The 12,513-nt window shown below is 43.7% G+C and overlaps 1 protein-coding gene across 6 annotated transcripts; it reads left to right on the top strand.

Annotated features, from left to right (window-relative positions):
• Positions 1-8,196: 8,196 nt before the first annotated feature.
• Positions 8,197-11,752, top strand: LOC121999944 (probable LRR receptor-like serine/threonine-protein kinase At1g05700). Of its 6 annotated transcripts, none has more exons than XM_042554571.1 (6): positions 8,197-8,533; positions 9,437-9,575; positions 9,670-9,741; positions 9,933-9,984; positions 10,082-10,162; positions 10,896-11,752. In XM_042554571.1, exons 1-5 carry the CDS (start codon positions 8,455-8,457, stop codon positions 10,082-10,084), a joined length of 345 nt encoding a protein of 114 aa, XP_042410505.1. In that variant the 5' UTR covers positions 8,197-8,454; the 3' UTR covers positions 10,085-10,162; positions 10,896-11,752. The 6 variants fall into 6 exon arrangements, with proteins under 6 accessions (XP_042410505.1, XP_042410500.1, XP_042410510.1 ...); XM_042554566.1 differs by having other exon boundaries at positions 10,641-10,902; XM_042554576.1 differs by lacking the exon at positions 10,896-11,752 and adding an exon at positions 10,330-10,417.
• Positions 11,753-12,513: the final 761 nt, after the last annotated feature.

Genomic DNA, 12,513 nt, shown 5'->3' on the forward strand with positions numbered 1-12,513 from the left:
AGCCGATATTGTTAACCCGACGCTAAGTTCCGCTCAGACTCGAGGTATAAAAGGTTCTGGTCGGCCTATAACGAGCGAGTCTTGCTAGCAACACAGAATGATATTCGGTCGCACGGAAGGGCTGGGGAAAATACTTCAAGAATGCACCTCGAAGGCCAAAGGGGTGATAGCGGACGAGCGGACAGCACCGGTATTAGCAAGTGGACAGTGCAATAAGATAGAATACACGAAAGGAAAACATTTCATTAAAATTAAAAACCTTAGGCCGAGTGGCCTAAGTACAAAAAAAGATTCATGTTCAGCCGAGCGGCGAAATTACAAGAATTACTCAATGTAGTCGTAGAGGTCCCTCGGAATGTTGCTCAAGAGCTCCATTTGATCGCCAGTCGGAATATTGGTGGACTCCGGAAGAAGGCCCTTCGACTTCAGATAGGTCATAGTAGCCGTCATGGCCAAGTCGAAAGCCGAGTACATCCGCTCGCAAATTTTCTCCGAGAACTCGGGCGATCGGATGTGGCTTTGTCGGAGAGCGGCGACTCGACTCGGCTCAGCATCCTGGTATTCTTTGAAGGTCGCTTGGGAGCTTGTGAGGGCCTCATTCAGACTTTCAATCTTCTCCGCATCGGCCGAGCGGCCTGCCTTCTCCCGGTCGAGCTGCTCCGTCAGCTCCTTTATCTTCAACTCCAGGCCCCGGGCCTCTACGTTTTTCTTCTCCAGATCAGAGATGGCTGTGTTCTTCCGAGTGGTGGCCAGAGTTATCTTCGTGTCAAGCGACTTGACTTGTCGCTCGGACTCGGCTAGGGTGTGGGCCTGGTCAGCTGTTTTCTTCTGCTCAGCAGCCAGCAGAGTTTGAGCTTTCTTCAGCTCTTTTTGCAGCTCGGAGTAGGAAGGGCCTTGGGAGCCGCTCGGACCGCCAGCCGCCCTCAGTTGCCTTATCTCCTCGTCCGCCATAGCCAGGCGGCTGGAAACTGCTATCTCTTCCACCCATCTCTGAAGCAAGGCGGTTAAAAGTCGGAAATATTCGGACAAAACTTCAAAAGCAACAAACTGTAGCATATGGTCATGGCTAAGTTCGAGAGGATCATTGCTACTCGCGCCGCCCACATCTCGAGAGGCCCTTTCAAAGTAATGGTGTGCTCTGGCGCGGTCGGGCGTAGCAACTCTTCGATTGGAAGATGAAGAGTAACTCAGATTGCCGCGGCCGTGACAGTGGATCGCCCGACCGGATCGGGCAGAAATTCGCGAATGGACCCGAGCGGCGTGGACCGAATGGCGAGTAGGGGAGAGTGTCGACCGAGTAGCCTCAACCGGAGTAGGGCTCGTCTCAAGCGTCCGACGGACGAGATGGTCTCGCACCGGCGCCTTGCCTTTAGCAATTCGCAGCTGGTCGGAGGGTTGGACCGAGGTAGCCGAGCGCGTGGAGGCTCGCGCCTCTTAGGCAAAGGGCTATTCCTCCTCGAACGGATCCTTCCTCGGTGGCCGTTGGTTCCCTGGAGGGGGCCTCCGCTGGCCGCCTGCTGTTGAGAGGTCGGAGCGGTCGATTCAACCTGGGTGCCGCTCTCTCCTTCGTGTGAACCGACCGGCTGAATGCCCCGCGCCTCACCGAGTCCATGACGATTTCAGTTGCATGAAAAGAAGAAGAAATCAGTTAGCAATTAAAGCAAGTGCCCAAGCAAAATTCTTACCGAAGTCGGTCGGAAGTGGGGTCCGTATAGGACTCAGCCCAAAAATGTACATCACTCCCTCGTGAAGAAGTTTGTTGATGTCAAGCCGCAGACCGGCTAGTACATTTGCGGCGTGAAGATAATCCGGTCGGGTCTTGAATTTCTTCAACTCGGGAGTAGGAGGTAGACTGACCTGCCACTGGGTCGGGAAGTTTGGCTGACTGGGCATGCGGATGTAGAAATAATAGTCCTTCCAATGTTTATTGGAAGTGGGTAGTTTATTGAAGAAGACCAGACCGGGCCGAGCTTGGAACATAAAGGTGCCCGGCTCGGCTTGTTTAGGATAATAGAAATAAAAAAAGACCTCCGGGCGGAGGGGAATGTTATGGATCTTAAACAAAACGACAACACCGCAGAGGAGACGGAAGGTATTTGGTACTAAACTTCCGAGCGGCACGCCAAAATAATTACAAACGTCTACTATGAAAGGATGCACGGGGAACCGCAGACCGGCGGTAAATTGGTCGCGGAAGACACAGAAACCGCCGCGCGGCGGTCGGTGTGGCCGAGTTCGAAACGGGACCGCATGGTGGTATACCATGGGCCCAGGGATTGTTCTTCGGGGTGAGAAGAACTGGCCATGATCCAGACAGAAGAAAGCAAAAAGGAAGTCTCAAAGACGAAGAAATGGAATTTCAAAGACTGGAGCTAGGGGAAGAAAGGCGAATTCGATACCGAAAAGGAAGGAGGAAAGCTCTAAAACCTTACTGGAGGGAGATGGATCGAGGAGAGGCGCCGGAGAGCGTCAGAGGGCAGCAACAAGATCGCCGGAGCTCCAAAGCGCAGAGAGCAGCAGTAGAGGTAATGGAGGCGTGTGAAGGTGAAAAGGAAACGAAGAGTTTATAGGGTGAGGGCCGGGCGGTCTCCACCGTCGGATCCAGGTCACGGGAATCAAAGCACACATCTAGCCGTTTATTTCGAATTGCTTCGATCACATCACAATATCATGCAACCGCCTCCGTACTCTGGTGGCCTTGCTCCACGTGGCAGTCAATCATTCGGAGCATTTAATGAAGGTATGATCGGCCTTGATGGCGAAGATTGGCGCAAAACGCGAGGAGATCCGGTGAAGGCCATCATTGATTCATTCAAGGATATTTCTACGGCTGACCGAGCGGATAGTATTGGCGTTGAGGAGCCGTTCAGCTAGACTCACAGTCCAGTCAGTCGGACTATTCGCCTCCCTCGACTAGACTTGAAGGGGAGGCAAGTGATCCGGTAGTAAGCCATCCGAGGAGAGTGTGGTCCGACCGGACGGACGACCGTAGACGGCCGGCCCGACCGGACTGCCGCCCGCCCGATGGAATCGAATACCCGGAAAGGTCCGGCCGGCTCGCACTTATAGTTGGAAGACACCCTGTCAAATCGGGGTTCCGACGCTCAGTTAAAAGGTCACGGACCGAGCTGACCTTTTGACCGGTCACAGTCATAAAGCGCCCCTGTTTATTCGCCTCCACCAAGCACAGGTAAACCATTGCGTATGTCCGGTCGGATGTTTAGGGAGATGTCCGCTCGGACGACAAGTTTTGGAGCAAGGAAAAAGACCCGAGGATTTCTCCTCTGACAACCGGTAGGTTTCACGTGTGTGTCATGCTCCAAATCTCGTGACAGGGGATTCTGTTGTCCCATCGAGGGCATGCTTTGACTGTAGCGATATGGGTCAGGTAAGTTTCCTGACAGCCACATACCTAGGAAAGGACAGGTAAGCTTTCTGACAGCCGCATACCTAGGAAAAGACAGAAGACACTTATGCACCTAGGTACGTGTGCCCAGACCCTTCATAGCTCTATATAAAGAACCTCAGGTTTCGCCGGAGAGGTACGTATTCTGAGATTTTGGAAGCCACTTTGTTCATCGTAGCCTACCTAACTTGAGCGTCGGAGGGCCGTCGCCGGGACACCCCTCCCGGCTCGGTTTTGCTGCAGGTTCACCGGAGCACTCGAGGATCCAGCAGGGAGCGCCGCATCCCCAGCGTTCGTTGACTCTTGGTTCGAACAGGATCAACATGCATATCCGAGTTTTGTGAGTTAGATGGCGCTTACTAAGCATTCACTTATAGTTGCATTTCCTCTTACTGCAGATAAAGGAAAAGGAAAGCTACAGTGAAGGAAGGCGACAAGGAGGTGTGTGATAGATGTGTGATGTCTGGACTATGAAAGCCTTGGGACCTTGCTAAAGAATTTATTAAGATTTTTTTTGTATTTAGACTTATAATGAAATTTAGTGTGGATTAAGTCCTTCTTGCATTGTTGGAGTTATTCTTTCGTATTGCTGGTTTTGTTCATAGAATGTTTTTATGCTTTTAGAAGTCTTCTATTTAAATTGCTATGCACATTAGTCCCATTATTTGAGTTGTATCACCGTCGCATGCATGTACATATTTATACATTTTAGTTGTGGACAAATGCTTGAGTAGAATGTTGAAATGAGTCATTTATGTTTTCAGCTGCTACATAATTGCATGATTTGAGTTTTCCGAGAGTTATAAGTATAACTATCAATATGTGGCCGACATTAGTTAAGTAAAGTTAATAATTAAGTAATGGCAACAACCTCATAGACTAGTAGAGAGGAGGGTGGGGTCGTTACAAGTTGGTATCAGAGCAGTTCCCATTCTCCAGCATCACACACACATCAGCATCAGCTTTGCCGCCTTCAAGTAAGAAAGTACTTAAATTCTTTTTATTATGCCTTTCCTTATTTGCAGTATAGAGAAATCCTTAGAAATATTTGCTTAAATATGCTTAAGTAAGATAAAAGTTCTTGTTTTGTTTTTCTATGTTTTATATATGTGTCTAGAGAGTACAGAGACGATTTCAGGTTTTCTCTCTCTGCATGACTAGATGGCAAGGAGAGGGCATCCCCGTACCGTTCGTACTGAGGACCGAGCTCAGGAGAACGAAGAGCCCAGAACAACTGGGCCTAATCTTTCTGAAGTTGTTACTCAACTCCAGAGACAAGTAGCAGAGCAGCAACAAGTTCCTCCCCCTCCCCCCAACTATCAATGTGGAGACCCCGGTGGTGACTGAGGTTCCACCAGCTGCCCTGGAAGTCGCCACAGCACCTAAAAGACAAGAAGCATATCTGATACAGTGGCTGAAGCTGAAGCCAGAAAGTTTCTCAGGCACGACTGAGCCCTGGGATGCTCAGGCTTGGTTCAAGACACTAGAGAGCACAATGGAGCTTCTTGACTGGCCAGAAGTCGAGAAGGTCAAGTGTGCCTCCTTCTGCCTATCTGGAGATGCTCGTATGTGGTGGGAGAGAGTTAAGAGCAAGAGAGCAGCCAACCAGATGAGCTGGGCTGACTTCGAGACAGAGTTTTACGAAGAATTCTTTCGCCAACGGATCACCAATAAACATTATGAGGAGTTTATAGAATTCAGACAGGGTGACCTGCCAGTAGAAGAGCTAGTCAGCAGGGCATTAGTCGCTGAGCACTATCTGAACAGCATCAAGGCACAACAAACGCAACTCAAGCCAGTCAAGATAGAGGACAAGACAGCAGGGAATCAGAAATCCCAGGCAAGTAAGCAGAACTGGAAGGGCAAAGATAACAAAAGGAAACGATGGAATACAGGAGGCAGCCAAAAGGGAGGTCCAGTAGACAAGCAGGCCAAGTTCCCTCCCTGCCCTAAATGTGGGAGACTACATCCAGGAGCCTGTCTTGTGGGTATGTCTGGATGTTATTCGTGTGGTCAAAAAGGACACCTGGCGAAGGCATGTCCTAACAAGCTCAAAGCATCACAGCAACAGGCAGCGCAATACGGGAACAAGCCTCAGTTACACTACATGCCTGCAACTCTGGACGGACCGTTCCAGCCAGTGCTAGAGTATTCTCCCTCACTAAAAAGGAAGCTGCTAGTGCCTCCACGGTCGTAACAGGTCAAGTAGTTATTTTTCAGCATTTAACTACTGTACTATTTGATACTGGGGCGACCCATTCTTTTATATCAGTACCCTTTGCCAAGGAATCTCAGGTGCCTACAGAGAGCATGAACTCCAAGTTCTTGACAACCCTACCTTCTGGGGTTGTACCAGTCAAAATTTCAGACCGAGAGCTATATGTTAATTTAGTAGTCCTAGCGATGCAGGATTTTGACGTTATTCTGGGTGTGGATTTTCTCAGTAAGTACAGCGCTTCGGTGGACTGCCGCAGAAGGAAAGTGATTTTTCAGCCCAGAAGGTGAATCATCCTTTGAATTTACGGGAGTGCCGAAGAGGAAGACTTAGAAATTCCTCTCTTCCCTAATAGCTCACCAAATGTTAGCTAAAGGGTGTATTGGTTTTTTGGCGTACATTGTGAATGCAGAAGAACAAGAAGGACCCAAGCAGGAAGATGTTCGGGTAGTCTGTGAGTATCCAGAGGTATTTCCAGAAGAGCTACCTAGACTACCTCCCCACAGAGAAGTGGAGTTTGAAATTGAGTTGGTTCCTGGCACCGGTCCAATTTCCAAAGCTCCGTACCGGATGTCTCCAGCAGAGCTGAAAGAACTACAAGAACAACTCTAGGAGCTGCTTGACAAAGGTTTCATCCGCCCTAGTCATTCACCATGGGGAGCTCCAGTGTTGTTTGTTAAGAAGAAAGATGGATCTATGTGGATGTGCATAGATTATAGAGCGCTGAACAAAGTGACAATTAAGAACAAGTACCCTCTTCTCATAATAGATAATCTATTTGATCAGTTAAGGGGGGGGGGGGCAACAATGTTCTCTAAGATAGACCTGCGCTCTGGATACCATCAGTTGAAAGTGAAAGAAAGTGATATACTCAGAACAGCTTTCATAACCAGATATGGACACTACGAGTTTGTAGTCATGCCTTTTGGAGTGACTAATGCACCTGTGGTCTTCATGGACTTAATGAACAGAGTGTTCAGAGAATACCTTGACAAGTTTGTCATTGTGTTCATCGATGACATTCTGATCTATTCAAGAACCCCAGAGGAGCATGACATGCACTTGAGAATAGTACTGCAGACCCTTCAGCAAAAGCAGCTTTATGTCAAATTCTCAAAGTACGAGTTCTGGTTAGAGCAGGTGGTGTTTCTAGGTTACATCATCTCTAAAGAAGGTATCCAGGTGGATCCTGCCAAAATAGAAGCGGTCAACAACTGGTGTAGACCCAAGAACGCTAGGGAGATCAGAAGCTTCCTTGGTTTAGCTGGGTATTACAGGAAATTCGTGGGAGACTTTTCCAGGATAGCCTCTCCATTAACAGCCATAACTAGGAAGAATAAGAAGTTTGAATGGTCAGACAAATGTGAACAAAGTTTCGAAGCATTGAAGAAAAGACTGACCAGTGCTCCCATTCTGACTGTTCTAGAGAGTGATAAGATTTTGACATATACAGTGATGCTTCCAAGATGGGCCTTGGAGCTATTCTCATGCAAGAGGGGAAGGTTATAGCTTATGCTTCCAGACAACTCAAAGACTATGAGAAGAACTATCCCACTCATAATCTTGAGCTGGCAGCTGTGGTCTTTGTACTAAAACTCTGGCGACATTATTTGTATGGAGTCCAGTGTAGAATCTTCACCGACCATCAGAGCTTGAAGTATTCCTTTACCCAGAAAGACTTAAACATGAGACAACGCAGGTGGCTAGAGTTGGTTAAAGATTATGACTGTGAAATCCTCTACCACCTAGGTAAAGCTAACGAAGTGGCGGATGCACTAAGCCGAAAATCCAGTGCAACCCTGATGCCCTTGTCATCATTAGCACTGCCACTGCAGAAGGAATTGTCAGACTTTAGAGTTGAAATTATTTATGGGCAACTCTCTGCATTAACCTTAGAGTCAACCCTGCTTGAGGATATACAGAGAAAGCAAAGTGAAGATCCAGATATCCCGAAGATCAAGCAAGGGATACAAAAAGAAGAAAATTCAGAGTTTCGGGTATCAGACAGTGGAATTCTTTATCAGGGGAGCCGCCTTTGCGTCCCCAATGATGAGGAACTGAGAAGGAAGATTCTAGAAGAAGCTCATAGTACACCGTACTCCATGCACCTTGGTTCCACCGAGATGTATCAAGATTTGAAACAGAGATTATGGTGGTCTGGACTCAAGAGAGATGTTACAAAATATGTCAGTACCTGCCTGACATGCCAGAGAGTCAAAGCAGAGCACACTACAAGAAAAAAGCTAATAGACAACACTTAAAAGACAACGCTTTTTACAAAAAGTGTTGTCTTTTTTTTTTCTACAACGCTTTTAGTGAAAAGCGTTGTCTAAGTTTTTTTATTCTTATCAAAGACAACGCTTTTCCAAATAAGCGTTGTCTATTAGTATTTTTTTGAGATCAAAGACAACACTTATTTAAAAAGCGTTGTCTATTATGTGTTGTCTATTATGTTGTCGTATTTTTTCTTTCGTCGTTTTTCTCTTCGGTCTTAGTTTTTCCCATCACATTTTTCTTTTCCCTCTTATTTTTATGCCTAAACCATCCTAAACCCTTATATGTCTTTCGAAATCCCTCTCTCTTCATCACCTCCTCCTATCCTTTCCTTTTTATTGCCTCCAACCAGCTCTTCTCTTCTCCCTTCTCCTCCCTCCTCCGCCAGCATTCTCCCTTGGCCGATCTCCGTCCTCCCTCCTCCAAGATCCGACAAGCAGGTGGGATGCGATCATCGAGGCGACGACCACCTTGGACCCATCTTCAACGATGGGCACAGCGTTGGCATTGCAGTTGGGCCTTCTAGCAGTGTGCACCGTCCTACCTCAAGATCATAACAATGGCATCTAGGTTGTTCTGGGCTTCGAGGGCCGCCTCCTACCTCAAGATCTCCACCTGCCCTAGAGTCTTCTCCATAGGTACGTCTCTGATCTGCTGAAACCTTAGAGTTTTCCACTTGGTTTCATGTTCTAGAGATCTTTGTCGATGGTGAAATGAACAAGATGGGGAAGGGGGATCGAGATATGTTTTTCCCCCCTAGAAAAAGGAACGTTGGGATCAACCAGACTTCAATGTAGCTTATTGTAACAATTATAGTTTATAACTGCTATAATATGGACACTTCAACTTTAATCTTAACCTTATGTCATCTCCCTCGAGGCTCTCAGCAACTCCACTCTCCTGCTGATCCTCAATGCCTTCGAGCTCTACACGACCATGAGCAACACCTCCGTGCCCTCGGATACTGGAGATGGTATGTATCCACTTTCATTCCTTTGCGCCTTTTCCCCCCTTTCTCTCTGTTGCAGTGTAACAGGGAGGAATATCATGCCCATCAATTGCTTGATGGAATGTTCCTGAAAGGGCTAAGGCAGAGTGGGCATGGAAAACGAAGTTCCAACTCAAATTCTCACCTTCACAACAGTGCACATTAGCGTGAAGAATGTAGCTTTAGATGCTCACGAAAAGCTCAAACCTTTATTTTAAGTTGTTCAAATTTTCCTAAATTTGATATTTCTATCAGAAAAAAAAATTAATTATGATAATTGGTATTGGAAAAGAACCAAAACAAATCAGCATAAAGAGAAAAAACATTAGCTCGAAAACCATAGATGGAAACAGGTGTTGGGATTGGAAGGTACATATGATATTAAGCAGATTGATCTTTATTTCAATGGACTCTACTGATATGGTATTGTTGGGAATTTTAGTGCTGATTATTTGTTTAGTATTTGCTTTGGGGTGTGCTATTCCTAAAATTTCTTCTGAGCAATGTCATTAGCTTACATTGCTGATTATTTTTCTCTTTTTTTTTTTTACAGTTGATGCCATGACAGCAATCAAGGAGCAGTATCGGATCCAGAGGAATTGGATGGGAGATCCATGCTCCCCTAGTGTTTTTGTTTGGGATGGACTAACTTGTGATTATAGCTTGTCAAATTCTCCAAGAGTCACTGCTTTGTGAGTTCATTTAACTCAAACTATTAATCATGAAATACTGGGACAATCGTTTGGAAATTCTGTAATATTCTTATTAGTCACTATTGTTCTGTAGGAGTCTGTCATCAAGTGGGCTGACGGGGGAAATAACCAAATCTTTTGCTAGTCTTAGTGCACTTCAAAACTTGTAAGCCTACTCATTGCTTGCTATTTGTTTTCCCTTTTCCTTTCCGTATTCATTGAATATGGCAAACAATCGTTAACAGTCTTGGATAGTTGAGGCCAATGTCAGGCCATGAAAGCATTTGTTGTGAAACCATGAAACATTTTAGGAGGAATTATTATCTAACAATTGTTCTTTAATATTTTTTTTTTCAGGGACTTGTCTTATAACAATTTAACAAGGCCAATACCTGATGATCTAGCAAACTTAAGTTCTCTCAAACTACTATAAGCATAATTCTTAAAACCTCTTTCACTATATGGAAAAGGTAGAAAATGTCTTAACATTTCATGATTGTTTGCAGTGATTTGACAGGCAACCGGTTAAATGGATCAATTCCTTCAAACCTCCTTGAAATGGCACAAAATGGATTGCTTACCTTAAGGTTTGTGTTACATTTAAGTTTAGGTCTTTCCAATTTTCTTTAATGATTCATAATATGAAAGGTCTCGCTTTATCATTAAAAGAGATCTAGGCATGGAGTCGAGAAATATTAGGCTTAATTGATTGGATTGCCCATCTCACTTTGTACTAGTTGATCTGCGTGCCTAGGCTCACCAAGATCAACTGGCTCAAGTAGCTTGCGAAGCTTGTCCTTCACCAGGAATTGCCTCACCCACATGTAACCCTCTATTTGTAGTAATTAGTAGATGTGTTATGCTACTTACAGTAATTGATGCTTACGATTCAGAGAGTGATTTTTAACACTGACTTAGTTTTCACTAGTTGATGGCGATTATCACATAATCAAAGCATGGTGGTTCAGTAGTTCTTAATTGTTAGGTGATACTTTTCTCTATGATATTGCATGTTTGATTATGCCAAATTGGTTATATCTAATTGCTATAATTATTTTTTGTTAGAATTGGAAGGTTGGTATTGAATGGAGGTATCCAACTGAAGATGGATAGGTGGATGTTTCAACTGAAGATGGATTGGTTTCACATGTCAATTATCTTCAAATCTAGATAATGTTGGGTTAATGTTTGTGTTAATCAATGTATCTATCATTTTAGGAACTATCTTTGAATCTGGACATGTTAATTATCTTCAAATCTTGTTTGAATCATGTTGACAGTAGTATCATCATTTTGGGAATTATGTATTTGGTTTTGTAGGTGGATACAGGACAGTCGAGATCAGTATACTAAGGAGCGTTTGGATTCAGTAATTGATGAGAAATTGCTCATATTCTAAATGTTTCATTTTAGCTTTCTTTCTGCAAATACTGTATGCATTTTAGAATGGAGAAATTGCAGGCTTTCTCTGCATATTGGAAACTGCACAGTTTGAAGAATGCAGTTTAGAAATTGCATGCATTTTAGAATGCATATTAGAAATTGCATGCATTTTAGAATGTAGTTTGAAGAAACGTTGCTTTTCTACAAGTCAAGTTTTCGTTCTACAAGCTTTATTTCTGCAGTTTGAAGAAACGTTGCATTTCTACAACAACAGTGCTTTTTGCAAGAAAACGTTTGCAGAGAAGAAAGTATTTAATTTCTGCAAGCTTTCTTTCTGCAGTTTGAAGAAACGTTGCATTATTTCTGCAAGCTTTCTTTCTTTCTTTCTGCAAGCATTTCATTTCTGAGTAATGAGTTTTGGTTTATTTATAGAAAATAGCTAGTAGAAGTAATTTTTTGGTTCAAACTATTGACTGTAATTTTTTGTTTATATTTCAGGTCAATTGTTCAATTTGTTCAAAGCTCACAAAGATCCTAGACATGTTTATTCCTGTAATAGATTGAGAAAGACAAGCTACTTCTTCAGTATTGTGGTAGTAATTACTGTACTGTTTTGAGTAAACAGATTGTTGGCTACTTCTTCAGTATTCAGTAGCTACTTCTTCAGTATTCAGTAGCTACTTCTTCAGTATTAAGTAGAAGTAATTAAACAAATTATTGGATAAATAGATTGTAGCTGTTCAAAACAGATTTTTTGTGCTTTTTTGTTTTATATGTGAATATCACTATCTACTTTGAAATAGAATTAGTCTTAATTTTGATATTTACTAGCTTCTCATGTAATTAATTACTTCAACGTTAGATTTCTATTATTTTGGTATGAGTTTAAAATCATTAGTTGAGTTGATTATATGTAAAATTCGAATCTAGACATGGTAAAAGAAAAATAATAGTTTTGTAAATATAAAAATAATGATTTTTAAATAATTTATATATATATATATATATTTTAAAACGACAACGCTTTTAAAGCGTTGCCAAAAGTGTTGTCATTGTAAAAAAACAACGCTTTTAAAGTGTTGTAATAGTGTTGTCTTTGCAAAACATGATTACGCTTTTAAAGCGTTGCAAAAGCGTTGTCTTTGCATAAACCGACAACGCTTTTAAAGCATTACAAAAGCGTTGTCTTTGCTACAAACGACAACGCTTTAAAAGCGTTGTCGTTTAGCAGACTTTTAACAACAGTGCCTTTAACAACGCTTTTTCAGGCACAAAGACAACGCTTTAAAAGCGTTGTCTATTAGCTTTTTTCTTGTAGTGGCACCAGAGACCAGGAGGAGTCCTACAACCCCTCCCAATACCAGAGTGGAAGTGGGAAGAAATATCCATGGATTTTATAACAGGTCTTCCAAGGACCACTAATGGGTACGATGCGATATGGGTGATAGTGGACAGGTTGACAAAGTCTGCCCACTTTCTAGCCATCAAGGTGTCCCACTCTATAGAGCAGTTGGCACAGCTATATGTTAAGGAAGTGATCAGACTTCATGGAGTC

The sequence above is a fragment of the Zingiber officinale genome, chromosome 1A, assembly GCF_018446385.1.
Source record: "Zingiber officinale cultivar Zhangliang chromosome 1A, Zo_v1.1, whole genome shotgun sequence".
NCBI classification, from domain to species: Eukaryota; Viridiplantae; Streptophyta; class Magnoliopsida; order Zingiberales; family Zingiberaceae; genus Zingiber; species Zingiber officinale.

What these genes read in the sequence shown, in the direction of transcription:
- LOC121999944 (XM_042554556.1), top strand. Translation starts at nt 8,455, where the DNA reads ATGGCATCTAGGTTGTTCTGGGCTTCGAGGGCCGCCTCCTACCTCAAG. An exon ending in CCCTAGAGTCTTCTCCATAG is followed by an intron (nt 8,534 to 9,436) that starts GTACGTCTCTGA and finishes TTTTTTTTACAG; the next exon opens with TTGATGCCATGACAGCAATC. An exon ending in TCTCCAAGAGTCACTGCTTT is followed by an intron (nt 9,576 to 9,669) that starts GTGAGTTCATTT and finishes ATTGTTCTGTAG; the next exon opens with GAGTCTGTCATCAAGTGGGC.